The sequence below is a fragment of the Pteropus vampyrus genome, unplaced genomic scaffold (assembly GCF_000151845.1).
Source record: "Pteropus vampyrus isolate Shadow unplaced genomic scaffold, Pvam_2.0 Scaffold62, whole genome shotgun sequence".
Lineage (NCBI taxonomy): Eukaryota > Metazoa > Chordata > Mammalia > Chiroptera > Pteropodidae > Pteropus > Pteropus vampyrus.
In genome coordinates, this window is record NW_011888843.1 from 4,992,447 (window position 1) to 5,020,398 (window position 27,952).

The 27,952-nt window shown below is 43.7% G+C and overlaps 1 protein-coding gene and 1 long non-coding RNA gene across 2 annotated transcripts in view; one reads left to right on the top strand and one right to left on the bottom strand.

Annotated features, from left to right (window-relative positions):
* The first annotated feature begins 2,097 nt into the window (after positions 1 to 2,097).
* On the top strand, positions 2,098 to 20,188 carry LOC105292736. Its single transcript, XR_895930.2, has 2 exons — positions 2,098 to 2,282; positions 18,308 to 20,188. It is a non-coding gene; the product is annotated as an uncharacterized LOC105292736 (long non-coding RNA).
* Positions 19,960 to 27,952, bottom strand: part of ONECUT2 (one cut homeobox 2) — a 39,806-nt gene continuing 31,813 nt past the window's right edge. Inside the window, exon 2 of the mRNA XM_011361106.2 lies at positions 19,960 to 22,422. Within this exon, the coding sequence (XP_011359408.1) occupies positions 22,136 to 22,422 (287 nt within the window). The 3' untranslated portion in view covers positions 19,960 to 22,135. The remainder of the gene's footprint in view (positions 22,423 to 27,952) is intronic.

A 27,952-nucleotide genomic window follows, 5' to 3' on the forward strand; every position in this document is an offset into this window, starting at 1 on the left:
GTGGAAGAGGATGGAAGGAGTTTTACTTTTCCAGTATGCCAGTCTATATTGTTAGAATTTTTAAAACTATATGCATATATTATTTTATGATATTTGAAATTTTTTTTTTTTTTTTTTTTATAAAAAGTGGTGTTAACAATAGGCGAAAAGAAAGCCCTCATTAAAGAATTGTTTTTCCTGCTGGTGACATTGGCTAGCTTGGGTGTTTAGCTAATGATCTATCTCCTTGTCCTTTGGGGGTCCCTACGCTGAGGCTGCATTCCTGTTCTCTGCCTTGACACTCTCCATCATTCTAAATCAACATGTGCACTTAACAGTGCTATTTAAGCCTTAATAAATATTGTATCAACATTCACGGGGGATGGCATGGAGAGCAACGGGAGCTCATGAGAGAGGGACTTATCTCATCGGGGCCATTGTGCCTACATTTGTCAAAAAGATGGACACGGAGAGGAAGCAAATTTTCACTGAGACTTTGGAAAACTTGATGGAGAACCCTACAGCATCCATATACATTTTTTCAAGAATGAGAGAACAGTCAAGGGCTTGCTGGGATGCCTATGGTTTATGCTCCTGGCCCCAAATAAATATGCCTTAATCTGTCTCTTCCATTTGGTTTGTAGCCCCCAAATGTTCTCAGCAGCATGGTCATTCAGAGGCCATCATGTCTGGGCACTTCTCAAAGCCTTTCCCAGAGGAAGTAAGGTCCCTGCTCTTCCATTCTAGCCGGCATTAGGCCTTGGCCTAGCCATGGAATGGGGTGCTCCACCAGAAGCTGGCTCTTTCTGGCCAAAACCTGAGACTCAGGGCCCCGTTTCCCAGCAGAACACTGGTCAATCTGCTCTTAGCTTCTGTCAGTCCTCCCCCAATGAATGTGCTGCTAGCACATGGCTGGTTCCTGATCTCGCTTCTCTTGCTTTGTTGGGTGGCTTCTAGCTCCCCCTTTCTCCTGGGCCTGGCCTTCCCATTCTGTGTAAGATAAGATGCTGATGACACAAATGAATAAGATTCAGCTTTTGTTTCCAACGAGCTCCCAGGGCAGTGAGGAAGATGGGGTAGGTCTCCCACTGGTAGGAACATGGGGCAACATCAGAGCACCAATCCAGACCTGTGTCTTAAAAGGTAAGTAGTTGTTCATCAGCCAAAGATAGGTGTTTTAGAAAGAAGGAAGAGCCTGTATGAACGGCTGAGGGCAAAAAAACAGATAGAACCTTTACGTACCTGCGAGGGGCTCTCTAAGATCGGGCTCTCGAGTGGGAGGCTGGATGGTAAGAGGTGAAAATAAGGATTTCAGATTAAGAAAAGCCTTGAAAGACATGCTAAAGACTTTGGACTTTATCCTAAAACATTGGAGAAATGTTTTTGCCCATCTGTGTGGTGGCACCAAGTGCTTGGCCCTGAGGTTTTCTTCTTGAGCCCAAGGACCCAGGTGTGGAGCAAAGGCAGAGAGTATGACGTATTCCAGGCTGGGGTGTTTGAAGATATGTGGAATGGGAGCCAGCAGAGGCAAAGGAGTTGAAGGACTTGACAAGTCTCGCTGGAGTTCAGTGCTCTAGACTAGACAGGAAAGAAAATCAAGATGGCCGGAGGCTAACAGATTAAGAGAACAGAATAGGTTGAAAAAACTCCTTTGAGAATAGATACTAGTTTCGAGTGTAGTTTGAGGTCATTCCAAGTCAAATCTGCTGACGGTGGTGGGTGATTAAATAGGAAGCAAAGAGAATAAAACACAACCAGAAAAACCAAGCTCTAATGCTGAAAAGAAGGTGATTTTCTTTTGTGACTGTTAAACACCGGAGTGAGCCCTTTACAATATCCAAACACAGGTGGGCCACGGCAGCACTGATAAAGGGAGTATGTGTCACTCAAGCTGGTATCTCCAGATACGTATATGAGATATTGTGATTTATAATAAGAAATATTACGGTATTTGTTCTTCTGCCCTATTTCTTGCACAGAGCCCCTAAATTCCTGGGAAATTTCCTAAGTGATGAGAGCTTAAAGGTGACTCATGTTATGTTAACGAGGTGGCTTTTGGAAAGCACTTACGGTTGGAGGTTGGTTAGAGGGTTAGAACTTTCAGTCCCACCCCCCGGGGGGAGAGAGGGGTTGGAGTTTGAGTTCGATCATCTGTGGCTAGTGAGTGAATCAACCATGCCTGTGTGAAGACTCGTCCATGAAAACTCAGAAGGAGAGGGTTCTGAGAGCTTCTGGGCTGGCGAACACGTGGAGTTCGGGGGAGCATGGCATGCCCCTTTTCCATCTGGCTGTTCCTGGGTTTGGTGAGTAAAATATTTCTCTGAATTCTGTGAGCTGCTCTAGCAAATTAATCACACGGAAGGAGAGGGCCGTGGGAACACCTCCAGTCCATAGCTGGCAGTCAGAAGCACAGGTGATAACCTAGGCCTGCGAGCTGGGTCTGAAGTGGAGCTGGGAAGCATTCCTGTAGGACTGAACCCTTAACCTGTGGAATCTGATCTAATCTCCGGGTAAATAGTTTCAGAATTAAGTTGTAGGACATCCAGCTGGTGTCTGAGAATTGCTTGCTTGTCACTGGACGTGTGGGGAACACCCCCGGCCCCACCATGCACACACACATTGGAATTCGGTGTAGAACCCCATTAGTACAGCTTAGAGTGTTTAAAACACATTCACACGACTTGATAATGTTATTGAACCACATTATGCATGTACGTCGACTCCCAATTGAATTATGAGCTTCTGAAGGAAAGTAGCTTGCCTTGTACTTTTTGTGTGCTTTTGGTTGCTAACATAGTTGCCAGGCCCAAATGAGAGTGCTCGTAATTATTTGCACGAGGAATAAGGAGACAACGTGGTTGTCTTGAGATTGAAGAGACACTAAATGCTGTGCAGTCTGGACTCTTACCAACAGGAAGGCTCTGGGCATGGGCAGTTTCGATGTTCTCCATTGCAACTCATTGAACACAGTCATTGAAATTCAACTACAGTGCCAGCACATTGAAAGCGGGCTGATAAAAAAAAATGTACAGTTTACGCTGTCTCCAATTATTTCAGCTAAGTAAAAATAAACCTAGAGGGGAAAATAAACTTTTTTTTTACTAAAAATTCACACATGGAGAAAGCAAGGTTTCCTAAATTTCTGAGAAATGACTAGTATTTCCAAAATGGAGTTTGATTCGCAATATGAGAAGCTGTGAAAAATAATGGGGCAATTGGGAAACACAGGTTACTCTAATCAGGCTTGGAGGGGGAGTGCACATCTGAGTGATAGAAGTGCAAATCTGAGTCTGCCTCTGGATCCCTCGGCTAAGTAGAAACTCCTAGAGGCAGAATCAATTTTTCACTGTTAGATGATTGCATTCCCTATACGTCGAAAGCACAGAGGTAGGTAACTTTCATAGTTCTCAGGAAAGGACAGGTGAACGGATTAAAAATCATTGCTTTTGCCAAACCACCCTCCCTGGCCTCTTTCCTCCCCAAGAGATGGTTTGGTGTCTCCATCCTGCCCTTCTCCTGGATACAGTTTTGCAAGCCCAGCTGCTAATGAGCTTGTGATGGTATCCTGGAGAAAGGAGAGGTACGAGGCCGGGATGGGGATCTCAAGCACAAGGCACGGGGGACCTCTAGGGAGAGCCTGAAACTGCAAAAGAAAGGCCATCAAAGATAAATTCATTCTGTTTCAGGGTTTTGCGAGGGGCCTGCCCTGCACGTACACTGTGTGTATGAGAGTGAGTGCGTATGTATGTGTTATTGAACTGACGGCTGTTTTTTTGTTGGTTTGGTTTTTTTTTCCTGCGTTGAGGATTAAAGCATACTTAGGAGATGCTGTATTGCTGTATTGCTGTATCAAACAGCTGAAGTTGGAACTTTCCCGGGAACTCTGGGACTGTCGTCTCTGTTGTAAGGGGGGATGAATACAGCCAGGAAACTTTCGCAGAGATAAGGTTGCTCCTCTCAAGTCCAAGCTTGGAAAAGCGGAGGGTGGAGGGAGGCGGGTTGCAGTTCCGTGTCACTGCAGATGGGCTCTTAGCCCTTAGTCTGTGATTGTGCCGAGCTGGAGATGATGAAAAGATGGGAAACTAGGAGCAGGGAGTAGGTGAGGAGAAATGTTCCCGCTCCCTAAGTGAGGGCTGCACATAGCGACTTCCTCCCAAAATATATGGCAAGGAAACGGGGGAAGAGTAACTTTACAGTGGCGAAAACTGACAAACACTGCCTCAGCCAGGTGATCAAGGTCAACATCAGTCATGTCGATCGCATAAACCTGGGATGTAACGTAATGAAAATGGCACTTTACTTCTGCGGTCTTCCTTCCCCAAACCTCTGTCCTTAGTCTAATCGTGAGAAGGTGCTCTGCCTGACCTGGACTTCCAAGGATGCCTGTTGGGATCCCCAGATCTCAAGCCGTTTGCCTAAAGACATGTGGGAACGGATGGAATCATCCAGCAGCTATCCCTTGTTTTGAGGGGAAAAACTCCCTAGAAAGTAACTTAGAATTTTTATAATTTTTTTTTTATCTAAAGATTTTTGTCCCTGTCCATCTCTGAGAACATTTGGCCCTCTACAGCCCTGCCACTGGGAGCATGATTCTCTCCTGGGGGTCCTCTAATGGCTGGCCAGCCCCTCTGCCATCCCTACATGGCCTTCCTGGCTCCTTAGTCCTATCTCCCTCACTGTCAGGGCTCATTGTCCCCCATGTGCTAACTCCATTGGAATGGACTTAATTTTGGGACATTGGAGATGACCAACTTCAGTGCGGAATGTTCTTTAAAAGTTTAAACAGTCTTTGCTCATATATCGCTGATAGGCTTCTGTTATCTGTGGTTATATCGCTTGGCTGATCCCTGTGTCCCCTGGGCCAGCTGAATGACGAGAGTACTATGCAGAGGAGCAGCTGCACCTCACAAGAGTCTGGGCCCCGATGGGCTTCTGTTTCTCTAGGTGATATTTCTTGATTTATGCTTGAAGCTGATTGTGAAAACGAACACCCTTCAAGTAGAAATTATTTCAAAAGGGGAGGCCAAGTGCCCCTTTGGTTCCATAGGCCATGAATGGTCCTTCTTCAGCTCATTGGGGACAAGGACCTGGGCCCTCTTGCCTCCTCCTCTGCGGGTAGAAGTGGGCCACTCTGCCCTGCCAAGCAGAAGCACTGTGGGACCCACACTCGTGACCACCTCGCCCCTCTGCTGGACCCGCTGTAGAATGCTGGGCAAGCTGAGGCCCAGCCTGGAGGTGGAAGCATTACTTGTTTCCTGAAATTCAGGCAGAATACCAAAGGCAAAGGTCATGAGGACAATAACAATGATAATGATTTTGAGGACCCTTTGAAGCTCAGATGAGGTTACTCAAAAATAATCCAGTTAGGAGATGGTGTTTGTGCCACTGGTTCACACTGACACCAGGTACTTTGTTTGCAGTTTCAATTTTGCGGCTGTCACTATCCTTTAGAAGTTCATTCTTGCGCTTCGAGTACACACAGCCAACAGTGACGTCTTCTCTGTACTTTTCTACATGCCTCTTTGTGGTTTGGGAAGTCCCACGCCCAGTTCCTACAGGGACTTCCCCGAGGCCAAAACGAAGACTTGGAAACGTAAGTTCTGAGCCACCATAAACTATGGCATCGCAGCTGTGAACACATTTTGTGGAGATGTCTGAAGGCCATTGGAACTGGTCGCCTTCACGTCTGCCCATCTCTGCAGCCTAGCAATCTGGACTTCCCATTGAAAAAGCACAGGAGTAGCCATCCTGTGCTGTGAGAACTAGTCTAGGCTCTGCCGTTAATGGAGGAAACTACACAAGTCAGAGCTTAGCCCTGGACTCGGGCTGCTTAGCGTTGGGACCTGAAGCAAGTTACTTGGTCTCGCTAAACACCAGTTCCTTCATCTGTAATGCGGAGATAATTATAGTACTTGCCTCATAAGGTAGTTGGGAGAACAAAATGAGATAAATAAACCACATTAAAGTGTTTATCACAATGTCTAGCACATAGTAAATATCCAGATAAGCTGTCGTTGTGAGTATGAAAAAGATGATTTAAACTCAGCACTTAATTATTCAACGGGAATAAGAACGATACATGCACAATAGGTCCCAGGGAAAAATGAGACTGAAAAAGAATGAGTAGAAAAGTATTTTTAAAAATGCAAATGTAAATTATTATTAAAATCAACATGGTCTCCAATCTTTTCTATCATAGGATGTGGATAAACATGAACTTTTCTTGTAATGACTGTGACTTCTTTTAACAGACCTTAGCACAGATAGCTTGCTATAATGTGTGTGTCAGTTCAAGCGTCAATCTAGGGGCAAGAAGTTGTCCTAATCAAGGGCGCGTGCCCTGGCTGGTCAGTGAACATCATTTCTGAAAGGCGTCACTCTCCGGCGGCCACCACGCAAACTGGCGCCGTAGCCATCCACTTCTCAGTCATCGCCGGGCTCTGCTAATTAGCATATTGGATGCCAGAAGTGGAGTTTCAATGGTGAAAATAGTAGTCTATCGATTATGAGAAATGTGACAAATGGATGTTGGCGATGGGTAAGATTAAATGTATTTTAGGTGAGGGGTTGGAGAAGCCCTCCTGCCCTCCCCCGCACACACAGATTGTAAGAGGGCAGTGAAAACTTTAGCCTCCACCATTGGGGAATGCATGGGAGGTCTGAGCCCTAAAATATCCTGTGTTTCATCCTCTGTTTAGGAGGTCTCCTGTTGTCTGATGCTGCCCAAGGGCTAACGAAAGCCTGCCTCTGGGACATCCTGAGTTTATCTGGTTAGAGCCCCCAGTACGGCAGAGAACTCAGACTGCATTGAGCCTACCCAGCAGGTAGTATGCGTACCACTGTGCCTGATTTGCTAAATAGAATTTGTTAAAAAGTCATACGTGTGACAGTATTTGATTTTGGACTCACTTTCTTTAAAATCTGGCAGGGGGAAGTAGGTAACTTGTGCCCATCTCAAAGCCGCTGGGTGACTACTGTTGGCCACCAGAAAGTGTAAATGTCATGCATGGCCAAATTGGCTTAGTCAGTTCGTAACTATTTTTATGACTCATCCTATCAGGGCAGAAAAGCAAGTTGATTTTCCTACTAGTTACACTTCTAGGCTAATTGTTTTGTAGCGACTTTTGACACGGAATTCACATTGCCACACGTGCCAAGACTGGCTCCCTCCTTAAACATGGAGTCCATGTTTAGTCAGCACTTTCCTGTGCTTTCACGTCGATGCTTCTGGGCTCAAATTCTGGCTCCGTTACCGTGTTGCCTAGAGCAAGCTACTAAAACTCTCTGAGCTTCAGACTTCTTTTTTAAAAAATTTTAAATTAAATTTATTGGGGTAACATTGATTAATAATGTAAATTTCAGGTGTACAACTTTATAACGATGTCCGTATGCTCTACCGAGCGCTCACCACACGAAGCGTGGTCCCCTGCTGTCACTGGGGACTTAACCCTGTTTACCCTCTTCGTCCTCCCGCTACCCACGCTCCATTCCCATGGGTAACAACCATTCTCAGGCTTCTTTTTTCATAAAATGGTGGTTATATCTTTAGTCTCTTGCATCCACACATATCGCACTGCTTGCTATTCACAGTAACTTCGTGACCTAGGAAGGGCACGTTTGTTCATATAACGTGTTATATGATGGAACCACGATGGGATGCAGTGGTAGATGCTTAAGCCTTTCCACGAAAAGAGGAAGAATTCGCTGAGCCACGGTCAATGAATGAAAGCAGTTTATTTGACATTAATTGCAGAATTTACAGCACTACCATTTCATGATAGGAATAAAAAATGGAAAGAATCCAGTGTAAGCAGTGTCGCAGACAAAACATCAGGGTGGGAAATGAGCAAAATTGAAAACGCAATTAACATTCAAAGAAATTTTCCAAAGGACTGGGAGCTTATCGGGGGTGAGCGCCCCCTTGCCAATGCTGTGCGATCCTCATACCCTTAGGATTTCAGGGCAGCCACTGAACACATACCCTGTTTGTTGACCGTCCCTGAACAACCTTTCAGCAGAGTCTGACTTAACATGCCTGAGACGGGGCAAAATCTGTGTTATAATATGCTTTGGAAACATAGCTCACGGTGAAAAGAAAATAAGAATGTGGATTAACTAGTTATGTGGGTTTTCTTTCTCACAACAGGAGGGAGTGCAAATTTTAGGTGTGGTGTTTTCCTGATTTTAAATATAAGAGGTCATGTCGACTAAAATTGTTTAAAGTTTTCCCCTATGATTTTCTTGGAGATAATATCTGTAAAAGCAAGGAAATAGAACAAGAGGTATGCGTGCGAGTCTTTGATCCCTTTTCACCTTGGAATCTGGATGGAGACCTACCAAAGGTAGCTGGATTTCTACAGGGCTGGGTTTCTGGAAGAGCCGACCTAGAAGCCATGTGGCAGAGCATGAGTTCTGGAGTGTCTACCACTCTATAGCCACTTGACCATGGCTTAAAGAGTATACTTTCCATTTTGAAACTTTAATAGAGCTGGAGAAATTCTCCTCTCTGTCCCTCTTCCTCCCTTCCCTCATTTTAGTCACCTTTAAAACCACAAGGTAACCAACGGATTGGAAGAAAGGAGTCAAGCCCCACAAGGCCAGCATGTGAAATGAACAGGTATTTTTAATATTAAAAATAAACCCATCTGAGATCAGGGCCAAAAGTGAGAAAAGAGACAGGATTGACTCATCCTGAGAACAAAAGCCAATGGGGGGAAAAAATGACAGAGTGTGTTCTCACTCACTTTGGTGGCAGGATAGTTCCTCTAGCATTAAAAACATTGGCCAAGAATGAATCTATAGCACTTGCATACTAATAAAATGTAAATTGGAGTAGAAACATCAGAAAAAGAAGGATGAAAAAAACTGGCCAGGCTCTTTCTCTGCAGTCCCGAAAAACACCTTCTTAGACAAAAGCAAAGGGGAAAGAAAAGAACTAATTGAAATGTTGGTCAATCCCCAATTATCTTTGCCCATGAAATTCTTTGGCATCCTAGAGCAGGGGAGGAGAGACTGAACTGCTCTAGGATTGAGGGGAAAAAATAAGATTTGGTGGTTGGAGAGATGGATTAGAAACCAGCCCCAGGACTGTGCCTGTGTCATCTCTGTCCCTGCCTGCCAAACTTCGATGTTATCATTTTGTCAGTTGAAGGTTGTCTTCTTGTTTCAGGAACTCCAAATTGCCAGATGTCTTATAACCTTTCATGGTAAGAAGTTTGCTGGTACCATTCAGACTTGTGTAACACAAAACAACATAGTAAAGGAAATAATATTCTAGCTTCGAGGAAGTATCTGTTACTGTTCTGACTACTACCTATCCAAGTCTTTGAATACTTAACCTTTCTTACCAGGTAGGAGGTTCTCTGTCATAATCTGAAAAAACTTTCCTAGACAGTAAACTAACTCTTAAGCTAAATGTCAAACCGAGACAAAGCAAGGAAAATGGAGAAAACCCCAAGTTCCACAGTTTTTTGAAGAGTACTTTCTAGCAGAGATAAAGTAGGCATCGATGGGCCATTTTCTCGGCTTAATAGCTGTGGTTCATCCTGTCCCCTAAGGAAGACCCCTAGCATGGGCAATGTGCATGGACCCCTGAGAGACGGGCAAGGTACAGACAGGCAGCGGGGTCCCCTTTTTCTTCCTTGTATTTTTCCAGATCAAAGAACTGGGACTAGCTAAAATATAAATTAAAAACAAAATGACAGAAAAACCCATTCATGACTTTCTTTGTTTTCCAAAGAATTGTCCACAAAAGTTCTAGTTGGAATAGCTAAATGGGATGCAGAGGAAGAGTGGAAGGCTGGGGGGCGGGGTTCTGATTTGGAAGAGCCCCGCTGGATTGTGGGGATCTGGACTCTGCAGCAGTCAAGATGGAGGAAGACACCTTCAGGGATAGCACAAGTAAAGCTACCCAGATGGGCCACCCACAGCCTTGGCTGGTGGAGCCCAGCTTGGGGGAAGGGCAGTCAGTGCCTGGTGGGCCACAGAAGAGTCAGGATTGCTATTTTTTGTTCTTGCCTTTCCTGGAAGAATTCAGGCCCACCCTCATGCTGGCATATGCTGAAGGCCAAGGGATTTCATAGACATGTTGGGGTCAAGAGTGAGTTTAGAAAGTTTGGGCCCAGCTCTTTTTACAACTGATGTTATGGAAATCTCTTCCTAGTGTGAAAATCTACTTTTTAGCTCATGACCTTCCATTTCCCAGGTCAGGCCCACATTCCCCACGAGAGCAGGAGAGAAATCCAGGCCAAGCTGAGGTAAATTGATAGTTCCGTGTCTCCAAGGAAAAGGACATCCACTGGCACAAAGCATCGAGTAAAAACCCTTTTAATAACAAAATAACATTCACGATGTAGCTACTTCAGTTGTCTGGAAAACTCAGCTTACACTTGATTCAACATATCACTTTCCACAAAGTTAAAAAAAAAAAAAAAGACATAAAATGACATAACAAAATATACCTCAAGAGTTATAAGACAAGTCTTCTTGGCAAATGCTAGTGAGCCAGTCCCATGTCTTACTTGTAATCAAAAGGGCTGGGCACACTCATGTCTCAGACACTCCTCTGTTACTTTGGATGGAAAATGCATCTGAACCTTGTATAGATACTACAATATCTGTATCAAGAGAAACAGTGGGTTTGTGAATGTGAGGAGAACTTTACTGAAACAAATATTGATTTGGTTTATTGTGGAAAACATATAAAGCTTTCTGGAAGATGCAACACTATTACAATCATTAACTGTCTTACAAAAGCCGACTTAAAATCCTTGTATCCATTCCCATCTTTGGCAGATTAATACAGGGAGAAATTAAAAAGACTATTTCAAAGCTTTCATGATCACAATACACTTTATAAGGCCAAATAAAAATGTTTCTTTGTATTAATGAAAGCGAACTCCCAGTATATTCTCATTGACAAGTAATATGAATGCTCTCCTATTGGTGACTGTGAATATTTTGCATAGCAGACGGTCGCTTTCCCACCACTGTGTCCTAAGCTGCACTCTCCCATGCAAAGTGAGCTTGGCAGTTGATTTGGCTTTATGTCAAGCATATTGGTTTGGGAAATAGGTGTGAAACTTGAGAATGGATCTCAGAACCAAAATATAAGAATGAACAAGTTTGCCCAATCCAATGCAACTGAAAAAATACTTTGATATAGAGGCCTTAGATTAACTGGGGAGTTTAAACCAAGAGGGTCTTCCTAAATTGGGTTTCAAAACGACCTCTATCCCCTTTTGGACAGATGTGACATTGTTGGGCGGGCAGGAGAGAGTACGTTAGAGTCACCTCTGACTCTAGGGAGGAAGAACCATGATATGGCTGCACAGGTGACGTTATGGGGAAGGGCCATCTATTTTTGCCCAAATCACTGGAATAGTTGGTGGAGTTCTCCAGGAGAATGGACAAAAAAAAAAAAAGGAGAAACAAACCAACCCAGAGAATAATTATTGATATTGATACCATTTGAGTTTCTACTGGGTATGACCTGATAACAAAATATTAGAAAAACCAAGCACAGCTGAGGTGGCCATTCCCAAGCAGAGACCCGGGAGAGGCAAGAACTGGATGACTCTGCTTCTCCACAGACATGGCCAGTTAGGTCTGAGGTCATGAACATAAAGTCAAAACGACTCCTTTTAGCGGAAAGTAAAAATGCAGAGTTGAGTCATTTTTCATTGCTTACTCCCAAACCCCTCTCACACGGCACGAGACAGTTGGGTTATGAGGATCCTAATCGTGGACTGCAAGTTGGCCAACTCAAACTTGGAATGACCTGTCTCGTAAAATTTGAACTCAATTCGATCTGACTCCTTTTGAAATCCCAACAGATGTAAAGGTATTTTTGAGGTGAAATGTCCTCAATAAAAGCAATATTACCACTGTCTGAGGCTGAACTGTGTACATTTTCACAGTTTAATGCATACACAACTGTTCCACAACTGCTAACAAACGATGGGCACCCATGCATAAATAAAGTCCACTGAACCAAAGGGGAAGATCTAGTTCAAAATGAAATGTTGCTATTAGAACCACAATGCATCACACTGCTAATTTTTTAGCCTCATGCATAAAATTATAGCACTGATTGGCAGTTGCTAATTATAATACTACACTGTTAACACAGAACAATTAATTGTTCAGACCAAGTAGCACAAATGTAGAAAATAATTTCTTTTAACAGAGCAAATGAACACAGATTGTTTCTTCAGCAAAATATGAAACTGTAAACTTTGGGCTCATTCTGCAACTTTCCCCAATCCAGAATAAATAAAATCCAAAGGGGAAAAAAAAGAACATACATTTTTAAGCGCACCTTTTTGTCTATTACAAAAGCACAACCTAAAACGTATAAAGCTTTTTTTTCTTTTTTCTTTTTTTAAATCACAGTTACCAAAAGAAACAGTGAATAATTTATTACATACGCTATAATAACATTACTCTAAACACTATTATCTATGAGGTATATCTGAGAAAATTCGGTAAGGAATTGCGCGGTCTGCATTGCCAACATGCCCAGGTTCATATTAAAGCTTTGGAACCATGAAGAACTAGAAAAGGGAGGAGGACAGGGGAGCGGAAGGAAGAGACAGAGAGAAAGAACCTTTGGTATTAGTACAAATCTTGTTCTTTGCAGGGTTGCATTGCAAAGCACCACAGTACAATAAGCCCACCAAATTACTGTATGGAGGCCCAGTTGAAGCTGAGGTATTCACAGGAAGGATTAAAAAAAGCACAGAGAGGTCCAGACTGGCTAAATCGTTGCTTTGGTTCAAGCAAGGCACTCGTCCCGTGGTTATGTCACACTTTGCAAGTGAAGCATGAGGCTGAGGGGGGATTGCTGAGGAGGGGTCTGCCAACTGGGGATGTTTTCTGTGTTCAGGCTGTCATTGCTCTTTAGGTCCCCTCTTGCAGGCGTCTGGCGGTAGGAAGGCGGTGGTGTTTGCTCGGGGGGCGCACTCTGCTGCTCCCCATCAGATCTTCTTTGTTGTGTCTCCCAGCTACTCTCAGAATTCTATTTCCAATAGGAGTTTGGGGAGAAAGCTAACACAATTTGCTGTCTGGAAGGAAGGGCTTACGAGTTTGCCATGTACAGTGGGAAGTTGGAGCTCTGAGCTTGTCTGGGCAGGAGAGAACTTTCACACGTCAGTATGCTGCTTGGAAAACTACAGAAAGGGATAAGTGTTCCCTCAAGTCTGTCCATCTGCCTTCTAAATTCCTCTACTAGCAACACTCTGTCAAGGTGTGGAATGGATGTGTTGATTGGTCTTTTCCCTTCTTAGCTTCTATATCTAAATGGTCTCTTCAAAAGCTCAAAGATAACTATAACACGTGAAATGCAAAATGCCAGTACTCGATATAGAGGCATACAGATGACAGGGAGATCTTTGCATGTGTCTAAACCCCATCTAGTCAAAAGCTGAGAATGACTCATTGGCTAACAAGTAAATCACTCTGATGAATGGATCTGAATAGTGATTTAACCATTTACTGAAATCTAAAGAAGACCAATTAATTTCATGAGTAAGAAGGGAAGAGAGAAGTAACTTTAATCATTTCTTAATCTGGCCTATCTATTCCTCTGGAAATTTTGGGGTCATCTTTCATTTACGACAATCCTTTAGCATCCAAATGATGTAAGGTTTAATCTTCTCTCATAAATACAGAGTGGACCTAGAAACAAAATACAAACACCTACAGGTCAAGAGAAAAAGCAAAAAGCTAAACAGCTTAAATGTCACATGTGCAAAGAGTGATCAAATTTCCCTTCTCTGATACTGACCTGAAATATCCATAACAGTTAAAGTCATCAGACCAAGAACAAACTTTCTCCCCACTGAATGAAAAGTGTATATATATATATATATATATATATATATATATATATATATATATATATATATATATATGACACTTTGTAATGGGGAGCCCCAACCGTGATCACACTGAATCAATGTGTACTTTTGGGGCAAAAACCTTTCTATGGGCCCTAATATTTCAAAGCTGGCCACCTTTACGAGTAACTGACCACATGTGACTTTCTGCTGAGGTTCTAACTAGACAGACACTGAAATAAATGCCTGTGACTGTTTTTACTGACTGAAGATGTTAAGGATTGCCACCTTCCTCTTTGCCAACGTGTGGCCCATCTCTGGCAGAGGTAGCTCTGAGCAATGGGTATAGCACTGGAGCGGGAGGCAGGAGGCCTGGTTGGGCTTTGCCTCTATACAGCTATTAATCTCAGCTATTTCACTGCTCCAGGCTCTGTAGGTTGGACTAAATTTCTAAGGTCCTTCCCAGCTGATTAGATTTTCTATGGTCCAGTACTGGACATATTTACTGTGGTGGCTCCAAAGCAGGGACAAGGTCATGGCTAGGATAGAAGGCCACTTCCAACCAGTCTTCTTCACCCATTTGGAACTGGAATTTAAGGAATGCAATCCAAATTAGCAGCATCTAAACTTGCGGTGGGGACAGCGAATAAATGAGAAACACAGAAAATATCCCTTTCCAAATTAGCAGCCGCTGTCGCATAGATAATTCTTTCTTTGGGATATCTGAGCTGTGGCTGTACATACCATATGTCAGAGAGAATAGTTAAAATCATAAAAGAGCACAAGCAAAATGCAGACCGCACAGAGAAAGAAATCTTTGGTATCTTTGGTGTCATCAACACGATTAAAATTACAAATGGAAAAAGTCAGTGAGGTAGCCTTCTTTGGTTCTCACTAGAAATAGAAAGTTTTTCCTTTTTTCTGCTTTTTTTTTTTTCCTCTTTTTTTGTTTTGTTGTCTTACACACACAGAGTTCATCCTTGGAAGCAGCTAGTGTTAAGGGTTTCTCTCTTTTTGCTGTTACGATTTTTTTTAAATGTATTTTTTTCCAGTCTCTGTATAGAAGCCCCGAAATCCAGGCTCGGGAAGCAGGGTCTCGGCTCATGTTTTCTGAATGTACACGCTTGGGTTGAATCGTCATTGCTTGTCCACCAACTTTGCTCTGTCGTTCTGACAGCGAACCAACTGTAGTGCTCTCTGTCGTTTTAAATAAAAAAGATAAACTATACAGTGCACCTTTCGCAGATGCCGAATAAGTTAAATAAATAAGTTACACTACGAAGGCTCTGCGGGCCCCAATAATTAGTAGGTGAAGTTCGCCTGGTACCAGGTGAGGCTGCGAACTTAAATAATTTAATAATTGTTGTTTAAACTATTTTCAAAGTTAATTCAAGAAGGAAACATACCTCAATTTTTTTTTTATTTTGTAACTTGTATTTCTTCCCTGTCTGTAACAGAATTTCGCTGCTTTATAAAGCAAACTAACCTTCAAGAGAATTTAAAAGTGATCTTGCATCTCCGATGCATCACTGGTCTAGATTTTGATAAATAAGCACGAGGAGTAAAATCAAACTAAGGAAGGACGATTAAACAATTTCCAAAATCCTATACATTTCTGTACTAGAAACTAATATAAATAAATTAATTACATTAATGGTACTCAGCTCGTTGCGTCAAAACCCAGAAAAGGCAAGGAAAAAAAAAAAGTGTTTCTTTAGGCTGTCTTCTTTTTTTGATGGACAAAATGTATAACCCCTCTCGATGAGGTTAAATGAAAGTAAAACAGGAATTAGAACCTCTAAAACTTTCTCATTCACAAAGACCATTTTGATGAGAGAAGCATGAGAAATAAATCACCACTTCCCCCTTCTAGCTAGCGCAGCCCCCCACAATACCACATCACCATGGTGTCACCCCTGGAAGCCAGAGCCCACTTTTTCCCTATCAGTTTTTTCCTTCTTTTTCTTTTTTTTTTTCTTTTTGTCCCTTTTCAGGTCTTTGGATTTAGCTTTAGTGATGAGAGATCCAGAATAAAGCTATTCAACCGAAGTCATCAAGCATATGTATCATTCTTACACAGATGATTAAATAATATCCAAGGTTTTCTTGAAAGTTGAGTTTATCTTGGATGTGCCCAAATGAAAGTAATTCCAAGTGTTCGCAAGGAAGGTGCTGGGATACTTTTCCTTTCCTGCACTTTAGTTTTCAATGTTACAATAAATAATGAAAACATTGTACATTGCAGAAGTACCACATACGTGTTAAACGATCATTGAAAATTTATTGTAACAGATGACAGTGTGTATGTATGGAGATGTCTGTGCAGTCTCGACACACATAGATAATGTGTGTTGTTTTAAGGACACCTATGAGAATACATGTCGAAAGATGCATCTAAATCTGTGTACACTCAAGCTGACAGACTGTATAAACTTTAGGCAAATGTATCTACCAAGGTTTATGCTATTCAAAATGCCTGTTGCTAAAAATGGAGCAGAGTGGTAGACTTCCATGGAATGAACAAACATGTAGCGATGTATTTTTTCCTATACACATTTTCTCTACTAGAAAGGTATTAGCTGGTTAATTCCAGACATCAAACTCAAAAACCCATAAGGAAAGATAAGGAAAACTTGGGCTCTAGTTTTAACTTGCCTCGGACTGTCAGAGTCATTTCGATATCTAAGAACAATGAGCATCTCCAGTCCCTGTGGGATCCATGCAAATAACTCATCAGCCTCAGTTATAAGCTTTGTGTCTATCTATGTGAAGCCCTATATTTTAATAATTATTATTGTATTTATAATGCATTCTGAGACTTTCTAAAACAAACAAACCCTCCCTTCCCCTGGCCCTTAGAAGGAAACAAATCATGGGTAGAAAATAGGCAGAGACATCCATATTTAAAGCCAATGTCACTAACTTAGGATATTTATACAACAAATTCAGGCGCCCCTTCTTCCTTTAGTAAGGATTTTATAGCCATATTTAATAACTAGACTCTCCTGCTGTTTTAGAGGTGACCTGGACTTAAAGGTACAAAATTATTAAGCTATCCAGTCTTATAGGTAAACATCGGAAAGTTATAGGCACCAGCTCTGTCCCTTCTCCGTCCGCCATTTCTCACTCACTCTTCCTGCTTAGGCTACCAAGTCTGACTCACACAACAGCAGCAGCAACAACAACAAAAAATCAGCTCTGATCTGTTAGGAATCGTGACAGTTATCTTCACAGTGCTTGTGTCTGGGCCTTGGGGTCATCCTGAACCACGTGTATCATTTTTTTTCCCTCTACTTTTTCATAGAGTCCATTATTATTCAATAACATTGGAACCCAGCCTGTTCTAAAAACTCCTCTTATACAACTTTCTGAAAATTAGAGTTTACCACAAAAGGATGTTGTCATGCCACTGCTTAATGGTGATCATACAAACACTTCTGTAATTCTACCAGCATTTTCAAAAGTGGGGAAGCGTCCACCCTTGAATCCAGGTGGTAACGATTTTTAAAAATCTGTTTAACTTTAATTTATTGGCACTAATAGATAGGTACCCAGCAGAGATAAGGTAAAATGGCTGATCATATAAAAGGTAAATTATATTTGGCTTTGAAATACATTGGCTTTGACTTACAAAAATGCATGTAGATACATGTGTGTGTATCAGAGTTACTGTCCTAATTTTGGTTTTATTTTAGCTAGAAATGAAAATTAGCTTGAATTTCCTAAACCCACAATTGCCAAGAACCTGTGGGAAAAGAGATGCTACAGAGGCAGTACTCTAATCTCTACGGAGAAAGCATCAACCTGGGTCCTTCACGACTCATTCTCACCTGTACCTTTAAGTGGTACCACCTATACACTATTTTACGTTCTGGAAAAGCCTTTAATGTCAGGGTTGAATTTTTATTGTTGTTGCTGTTTCCCTTTAAAAAAGAAAAATTTCCTAGAATGAAATAATTATATCCCCAGTACTAAAATCGCATTGAAAACAAAAGTAAAGCAAGCCTAAAGGAATAGAGAAGGGTATTTTTCCACTCAATAGCCTTTGGATTTCTGTTGCCTCGAGAATGTGAGTTTTGATTTAGAACCAACCTTTCAACTGCCCCTTTCATAACTGATGGCTGAGGCATGCCCCAAATTTTTCCTGGATGAAGGAAATGCATCCTAAACTATAGCCAAGACCAAACGGTTATTTTCCCTGAAATTATTATAGTAAGTTTTTAAAATGCTTGAGGAAACTCATAGGTCAAATTCTATTACCTTTCGATTTGCAGGACTTTTTTTTCTTTCAGATTTTTAACAAACTGAAATTCTGTAGGGCTTAAATTTTTGATACGTATATAGATACATACATGTATTTATGTATGTATGTAAATAATGTTTTAAAAACAAGCATTTCTCTCTGGTGTGACATTATCTGGTATGAGACATTTATCAGAAGTCCTTGGAAGGAAGTTCTTGCCTTTTTAACATTATGACATCTTCCTCAGGTCACCAGGAGATAGAGGGTGCATGTGACTACACCTGGCTGACCAGTGTTGAAATCTCAGGCTACAAAGGCAGCCTCTTCAGAGGATGCCAGAGACCCAGATGCTAAGGGCCAAGGAATCACTAATGAAACCAAGCAGGCTTGGTTCCCCGATCTCCTCTCAATAAGAACCACCATTTCCATTGGCCACAAGTCACAAGGATCCATTTGGAAATACACAAGTTGAAATTCATTCTTATCAACCCACGTGGAGCATTCCCTTGCTGAAATATGTTTCTTTTTTTTTTTTTCTTTTCTTTTTTTGGTCATTTGATAAAGGAGACATGAAGTATGAGAAAGAGACAAAGAGACACAGAGAAAAGTTAAGGAACATCTCCAGGGAGGATGCATTACAAAAGCCATGGAGAGTCACATTCTTTCATAGCTCCATGGCTGCTGCCTCTGCAAAGGGAGACCCACATGGTGGGAGCAAGGAGGTGCCCAATGGACAATGGGCTCCCAGGGGTGGGACTCTGGGACCCTCCTCAAACCCTGCTCTTTCCAGGACTGAGGCACTGCCCCCTACCCACACCTGCAGCACTGCCTCCCCCTAGTGCCAGCCGTGGTTGCACACAGGTCTGTCTGCACGAATTGGTAATTACCACCCTGAGGAAACCTGATCAACCCATTGTAATGAGAGTTGGACTTCCCTCGGAGAAGTCTCTTTGGTGGATCTACTCACTGAGGAAAATATGGAACACCCTGATGGGACAGAGAAACTCCTCGAGAACCGAGTTCTGGGCTGGCCTCACCTCCAGAACTAGTGGGAATGGACCACTGAGCTTCCAAGTGGCCCTGGCCCAGTTCTAGGCCAGGTCTGCTGGATGGATCCCACTTGCCACCTTGATAATGGTTGAGGCATAGTTTGGAGATGACTCCAAATACAAATAAAACTCATTTGCACCATGGATCTATTTATCAGCAGCTTAAATGCTGAAATACTTAAACCTGACTTTCAATCTTTCCCAGGAATTTTTTTAAAAACCTGAATACTCCAAATTATCCACAGTGGCAAATGAACTCTGGAATGGCATGAAAAATGAGCAAAATTCTGAACTGAATACTTAACGAATGTCAAAAACAAGACATGAATTTGGACAGCAATAATTTGGGGTTATCACCAATGTCAAGTTGAATTCATATATGTGTTCATATATTATATATATATCTTCTTTAGAAATGCAACTTTACAGCTGATTTTTAAAAAGCTAATAGAAAAGTAGAAACTGGCAATTATTTTCACATGTTGCCCCACCCCCCAACCCCTCAAATGAAGCCCTGTTAGATATAGTGATCATATGAAGACGAGGTTGTCAATTCCTCTATCAACTCTTTGGTTCTGTGGCTCGGGTGAGGATGTGTCATCACGACCCCTAACCCTGACCCTCACTCCCTTTCCCTCCCCTGATGGTGAGACTAAATACAGAAGGAACCAAGTCTAAAAAATAAGCAAAGAATATTCAAGTGACAGCATTATTCCCCACACTCTACGGAGCAGAGAGGAGAGAATCACTCAGTATCCCAACATCTTAAACTCGGAGTCCACGGAACCTTTTGAGAGATTCCATGTTGGGGTAGAAAGCCATAAAACAAAATTAAAGGGAAACAATAAAATCAAATAAATGACCTTTTCCTTTTGTTGCTCAGAAACAAAATTGATTACCTTTACACAGATCAATGGCGTTATTAGCATTTTAGCCAGGCAAGAGGAGATAATGAACTGAAACAAAAGGTGTGAGAAATCCTCATCTTTGGTATTGTAGCTGTTGAGGTTTCTGTTGCTCTGTTCCGTGTTCTTTTGAAAACTGCATAGGCACAAATTAAAGACAATCTTCAACTTTAAGATTACTGTGTGAGTTGTCAAATGAAGCAGCAGCCACTGAGGCTCTTCCTTATTTCGATTCTTGTCTCAACCCTTTCTTTAGAATCTGCTTCCAAAAAATGTCCCAAGAGGTCTGTTTAAACACAGTGTGTCTCGCTGTTTTTTGTTTTTGTTTTTGTTTTTGTTTTTCTGGCGTGCTTCCTTCTTGGTGGTGATTTTCACTGATTTATGTATTTATTCATCTTAATGGGACAGTTTTGTTTGTTGCAGAAGTAGGTGCAGAAAAAGTTTCTTTGGTTTCGATTAAATAATTCATAAAAAAGTCAGTCTCAAGTGTCTGTAAAGAATCACTGCAGCTTTTGGCTTGCTTTGAACACCCCCATGGTGCCCACCTGGGGCCATTCACTGGTAAATATGCACATTGTGACCTTTGCAATCTTCCAGAGTTCCGTGGGCGCTCTCCCGCTTGCTGTGGGAAGGTGACAGCCAGAAACCAGAGCTGGCGTGGCAAAGCCACTCCCTGGGTGGCTTGGCTAATGTCCTTGGTGTAGCTGGTCCACTCAGCTTGATGGTGAGCCAAATGCAAGAGCTGAATGCCATTCGGAATTGCAGAGGTTTTCTGATTTCTAAAAGTAATCACAGTATTTTTAGGCTAGAAAATGGCAAGTAATAAATGTCTTTGGTTTGCAGAATTCTGCTTCTTTGGTGTGCTGTATTTTCTCCAGTTTTATTCAGCTGTTTTGCTAGGATGACTCAACAATGGAAGAGATTTAGGACTAGATGACAGTAACATGGGCGATGGTTTGAATTATTTATTTCTTGCTAGAAAACACTGAAAATGTCCCTACCAATGGGATGGATGAGGGAACGACCCAAATCTCAAAGACTGAGAATGAATTACGAGGTGGTCAGAATGTACAATAGGAGGAACCAGGTGACTAATAACTAAGAAGGATATATTAATGATCTAAAAAAATCTAGATCTTTTAAAATGCTGCATTTGCTCCATGTACCGTAACAGTTAAATTGGCCTCCTGAGTGTGCGTCTGCATTACGTACAAACAGAATTTGTAGCAAACTGCAAAATGTGCTCGAAGCCATATTCCCAACGATTCCCTAAATGACTTCACAGTCGGCGTCTTGAAAATCCAGATGCGGTGAATCCAGAACCTTCCTTCCTTCTCTGTTTGTCTTCGTTGTGCTTGATACTTTGAGCTCAAGTGAACTGATTTGTTGTTTTGATGGATCCAAGACCACGTGAGATTTCCAGGAGGTAAGGAAAAGAAAACTGTACACTGAATCAACTTAAAGCTTTCTAAACCATTTAATGAAAAGAAACCTGAGTTGGAAAAACAGGTCCTTGGATTTTTTTTTTTTAACTTCCATATTTAAAACTTGTGCTCAGTAATTATCAATCTGATGTTTTTTTATGTTATGGCTGTGAACTTTGGCGTACTGTGGTATGATGAGGCTAAGCACTTGGAAAGCAAATGAGGTCATTCTGGTTGCTAGAGTCTCCTCTTAATATAGCATCTTGGGAGCCCAAACTCAGGCTAAATTCCCACTGTTACTTGTGGGGACTCTGACTGCAAGAGGTTCATAGGACCCAGACTGAGACTGTTGACGTTTTAAGCAATCCTGAGCTTGGCTGACACCACCCTGAAATAAACTTGCTCCAGGAAGGCCCCATTTGGTTTTCTGGGACGCTTAGCATGCTCAGAGGACAATGTCCGGTTCAAAGAGATTCATTTTCAGCTTGCACGTGGACTCCATAGCCATTAAAAACAAACAAAAAAACACCTGGCCTATGATTACAGCTAGAATAGAAGTTTCTTTTCAAGAGAATTGTGCTTTCAAATCACCAGTGAAGGGCCCCAGCTAAGAATCCGGTGTCTTTTTCCTTTGTGTTTTCATTTGGTATCTGTCGTCCTCATTCGGAGGTGACTTGTGCCCAACCGGGTCCTTCCGTCACGCTTTGGTACAAGTGCTGGAGGTGGACGAGGAGCCCCCTGTGCTCAGGTCGTCCTGCCACTTCTCCAGGCTGCGGCGCCGCGCGTTCATGAAGAAGTTGCTGACGGTTGTGAGCTCCAGGCCCAGCTGCTGGGAAATGGTGATCTGCATCTCTTTAGATGGGCGTTTGTTCTCCTTGAAGATAGCAAAGAGTGTTCGGCGTTGGAGGTCAGTGAACACCAGGCGGGATTTCTTCTGGGAATTGTTCCTGTCTTTATTTGGTTCTTGCTCTTTGCGTTTGCACGCTGGAAGGGAAAAGAGAAAAAGGAGTCAGTCCTGGCACCTGAGAAGGTGACCCATTGAAAACACTGACAGAGTCATACGGGGGCGGGGGAGGGGGTGCTGTAAACTGTTAAACTTTATCGTGCAAATTGCCCAGCTGTCGATAACCAGGCTTCCCAGTTCATCTCTGGGTGATAGAAGGCATCAGTTAGTGGGAGAAAGGAGGAAACAGCAGGGCTGATTTAGACAGCCTGGTTTGGAACCAATTGCTTTCATCTCCCCCTCGCCTCCAACACACACACAAGCACATCCTCAAAATTCTTTATCTCCAAAATCAGGCGCTATGAGACAGTGATGACTCCAGGCTCCCAGGGGAAGCCTGATTAGGCGGTTCTTTCATATTCACTCTCTTCAATTGTTTACAGCTGAGCTAAAATTACTTTCTAAAGTCGAACTTAAAAGTGTGTAATTTCTCAGAATCAAAGCTTGTACCCACGTGACTCAAAAAATTGTTAAAAGAATGAAATTAGAAGTGACAGATGACGGTATTACCCTGACCCAAATCCCCTACTTCCAGACTTTTGAAAAATCAAGGAAAAAAAAAAGAAAAAATAGAGAGAAGGACTATGAAAATATTGGTTTAGCTAATTCTAATTTGGCTAAAACGAAGCCAGTCCAGGAAGGCAAGGGCTGAGGGTGGTAGAAGAACCCAAAGTTACAACGACAAGACCTTAGGGTCCTAGAGAGGGCAATTAGTATATGCAGAGTCTCTGATTTTGCAGATGTGTATCCAGCACATTAATGTGTCACTACCTCTGCCTTACCGTACACGTTCTAGAAAGCAGGGATCAGGTCTGTGTAATATTCCCAACTGGCTCTTTCTGGGGCCATAAACATAAATGAATGCTTGAGATGCCGATAAGTGGTATCCTGACACCTTCAGGAATGTATACTTTACAGATTTAGTCTCAGAAAACAGACCAAAATTTAACCTTTCTAAGGGCTAAATAACACAGCACATACAAATCACAAATTTCAGCAGGAGAACATGTGTTAAAAATTACTGGAAAGAAACCCCAGCTCACCCAGGGGTGTCAGCAGCCTCGGCAGAGCTAAGCCGGGGAAGGCAAGGAGGGACCAAAGGCCTGGCATCGGGCACTCTTCCCCGAAGCAGATCCTGCTGCTCATTCCGGCCCCACGTGGAGAATCTCTTTGCCCTGGACTGACGTTGCCCTCTCAAGGCTAGCAGTTTGGGGTGCTACCTGGATGCTTTCCCATACTTCTCAAAGCCTTGGTTTGCAAGTGTCGCTTCCGATCCCTGGGCCAGGGCATTTGCCGCTTGTTGCATTCTGAGTGAGCATCCTGTGCTGGGGCCCCTCTCTGCTGCAGTCTGAGGACCAGGGAAATAGCCTCTGATGGGTCTTAGGATGTTAAGCAGAGGACCAACTCTCATAGAAATGATATTCTGGAAGCTGAACTTCCCCCCACCTAGCTGGCCATCTTCCCTGGCGGTTGCTGTCTGCCATAAAGGAATCGCTCCCAAGATAAATGAAAAGTGACAACATTATGCTTTGGTAAACGTTTTCTTCCTGACTTTTCTTTCTTCCATTTTGAAAAATAAAAATAACCCTATTATCTTTGAATTTTAAATACACACATGCACACACAATTTGTTTCCATCTTAAAACCCATTCCCCTGGGAGGTTTGGACTTCTCAGATAAGGCCTGCCCCGCTGCAGTGTGGACTCAAGTACCTTCCTTCCTCTCACAGGAGTCCCCCAGTAATGATTTCTTCTTTGCTCAGATATGCGAGGACCTCACATTTTTGTCGGATGCCTGTTTACCATAACCTCATTTTCACATGTGTTCTCTTGTCTAATCTCAAGCCTTCCACAACAGTACTTCCAATCTTTTGGGGGCACAGGAGTCACCTGGAGAGCTCGTTCAAATGCAGTCAGCTTGGGCTGCGGCCTGAGAATCTGCATTCCTAACAAGCTCCCAGGTGATGCTGCTGGTCCACAGGCTTCAGATTGACAACCAAGCATCTACTTGGCTTCTAAAATCTCAGAGGAGCACCTTTCCTGAACAGAAAGCTCTGGAGCCCGGACATGCCTGAATTCAAATCTGGGCTCCCTCGCCTACAAGACTCGGGACCTCGGCAAATTACTTTACCTCTCAGTGCCTGTCATCCTCATCTGGATAAAGGAAATGATGGTGTTCACGTCTGTGAACCGAAGTGAAGTAACATTATGTAAATTCTCCCTTTTTGCCTTCTTTTATTGGAGTCCCCCAGTCATCTTGAGGTAGATAAGCAGGCAGAATTATTTTCATTTTAAAACAAACTAAATGGAGACCCAGAAGGGTAAAGGATTGACTTGAGATCATGTTCCAAGTTTGCTGCAGACCCAAGGCAAGAATTCAGTCCTTCAGTTTCTCTATCTTTCTCTGCAGAAAAGGCACCCAGCAGGGCCACCTCGAGCCCACCTCCAGAGGTTCTGATTTTCACAGTGTGGGGCAGGGTTCTGGAATCTGTGCTTTTACAAGCCTCCTTGGGTTCTTCGAGACATGAGAGCCATTGTGCTTGACCACACGGCCACTCAGGTCCCCAGACTCTTGTCCCTGCCCCAACCCCCTGGGACACCTGGTTCCAAGCCTTCATCTGGAGGATTCTGAATAAATACTGGGGTACGGTGGTCTCCTGGACAGATATCTTCTTTAAACAGTGGCTGAGGTTCTCTGTCGGTTCACGCTCCTTTGGATTAACCGTACTTTCCACAATTTTCATATCGATACTGATTATTCTTCAGATAATGCTTTATTTGTGCTTTTCATAGGGTGTTTAGACAGTGTTGGTGCAGGTCCACTTTGGCCTATCAGATTCTATTTGTAGATTGTGGAGTATATGGAGATTATATATATACACACACAAATTTAGGAGAAAAATGTTAAAAGCTTAATGTTCAGCAAACCGCAGAGAAAGAACAGATCAACAGACCCTGTGTATGCCTTCCCAGCAGCGCTCCGAAGCCATCGGAATCCATGCCAGCAAATGCCAAGCAGCAGCCTGTGGTCTGCGAACGTCCAAGTCCAAGAGCCCAAAATAAGGAGGCTTGATCCTTACAATGCAGTGCCACCCCACAATTCTGGGTGTGTGTGTGCACGCGCACGTGTGCACAATATAAAGCTGCTTATTTCTTCATGTTTCAAGAGCCAGGTTTGCGCACCACCCCGACAGTTACAGAAATAACAAACAACACTCACAGTATCCACCCCATGAATCTTACTCAAAAGCAATTGGTTAGGAGCTGAAGGAAAATAAAAACGAGAGGGAGAACACCTACTTCGAAAGTTGGAGCCCGATCGAATGATGTCTGGAAGCTGGTATGAGGTTGTGAACCTCAGAATTTCTCAGAACCACGGTGTGAAGCCACCTACCCCATGGGCACAATCACTGTACAGTCAAATACCCACTTCTAAACAGCTAGGAAAGTGCCCAGAAGTCCCCTACGACCCAGAAATGTGTGTTAGAAACCCAACAGACAGTGGGTGTTTATCAGTGGTGTGGGCAGATCCAGCTCTGCCGGGTTCCAGTGACTTTACCGGGTAGATTCTGCCACTGGAAGGCATAAGGTCACTTGGATCTGCCGCTTCTCCTCCCACTTGCAGGAGAAAAGCTGGGGGCTGATGTGTGTACTGCAGGGTGGTGACGTGGGGTATGGATGCGAAGAACCCTCAGCTACTCCTGACCTCCCTCCCCTCTCTAGGTGGGCCATAGACTTTGAGAGCTCATTCCTATTTTAAAGATGAGGTGAAATAAAGCGAGGCTACCTACCCAGGCTGCAGGGCCTCCCCACTCCCTTTTTTTGGCCAAGAGCAACATTAAGTCAGATCGGGACCGCGGCCTGGGATCTGGGCCTGGTAGGTATACACAGACAGAGACAGCTGTGATCGCTAACAGTTGGTTCCTGTGTAAGAAACACAGGGTCCTCGGTAGACAAATTTTTCAAACCGCTGGGTTCCCAGAGTGAAATAACAAGCGAGAATTGTCAAGGCACAAGCCCCCTGAGATCTGAGATGCCATGCCAACTCACCTCTTTTCCAGGGGCCTCCATGTTTTTCTCAGAGGGTCAGAAATAGGACAAAGAAAATGCATCTCTAAGGGCATCCCACACTCCGCAGCGGATCGTTCCAAACCAGAAAAGAGGACAATTTCCCTCCACAGCTGACTTTTCTCCCTGCCTCCAACCCCAGCTTCCTGCACAGTCAGGCTGTTCTGGGTGTCCTCAGGGACTCAGCTGTCCCCAGACATCCAGAGCAGCAGCTGGCCACAGCTCTATACAGCACCCACGTGAGAGCAGCACGAGGGCCTGTGGGCAGGCACGTGGCAAGGCTGTCGAGCGGGGGTGGCGCACCTCGGAAGGGGCTGAGTCAAAGGGAGGAGAGACAGGGTGAGGGGTAGTGGCAGAGAATGGAGAAAACGATGAAGGCGGGCACGACCGCGAGCCAGCAGCGGGGCGAGCATGGTCTGAATAGTCTCCAGGGTCAGGAAACCAGCCTCCTTTGGCTCGTCCTCTCATTTCTCATCTTCTTGTCCTCCCCTGCTTCCGTTCAACTTGTTCCTTTCTCGTGAGCTTTCCGGCCCCTCCCAGTGCTGCAGGAATGCAGAAGCCTTTCCACCTCTGCCCAGCACTCGCTTCTCTTCCTCCAGCCGCCCACGTCCAACCTCACTTCCTGCACAGACCAGGTTGGCACTGGAGTCCTGCAGAAACGGACTTTTCCTTTAACCCTGGAAATCACAAGCACACAGGCCAGAGAGGCCCTCACACAGACCCTTGGGAAGGCGAGTGGCTGAGCCCTGGAAATGAGCAGATGCCTGTCTTCGCCAGCAAAACTGGGTGTCTGCTAAAGATGCTCTGGGCTGGGCAAGAGGGAGCCAAGCCTGAAAGGGAATTAGGAAGGTCCAGGCAGAGGATCTATCTTGGCTGGCTTCCAAGGGCCCCCAAAAAGCCAGCTGCCCTCATCCCCGACCCCCTGCACCCACTGGCTGATGCCGAGGGCTGCCTGGTTTAGTGTAATCCGGTCACTTGTAGGCTTAACCCCTGCCAGACTGACAACCTGCTTCTCCTGGGGAAGGGGGCCGTTTTAAATTCTCCACAGTCATTCTGCCCTTAGCGTGAATAAGAAGAGGCTTTGAAAGGAGGGAGCGGAGGGAACTGAGGCCCCCCAGAAAGCAGGTGTCCACAAGGGGGCAAAGCAGCCCCGTGGAGGGAACTGAGGCAGACTGACTGCAAAACTGACCTCAATTCTTCCCCTCCCAATATCTATACCCTCTGCACAAGGTGAAGTTTGTTCGCTTTTTCCATGGACTGGCCCGGCCCAGTGATTCACCTCAGCGAACCCAATGTGGCAGAAGTGACAGTGTGGCACTTGTAAGCCCAAGCCTCAAGAAGCTGTGTGCTTTGTTCATACTCTCGGACTCTGCCTGGCCACCACCGCAGGTGCAGGAGCGAGCCTGAGACCACTTGAGCGTAGCCTGGATCAGCGGAGTCACCC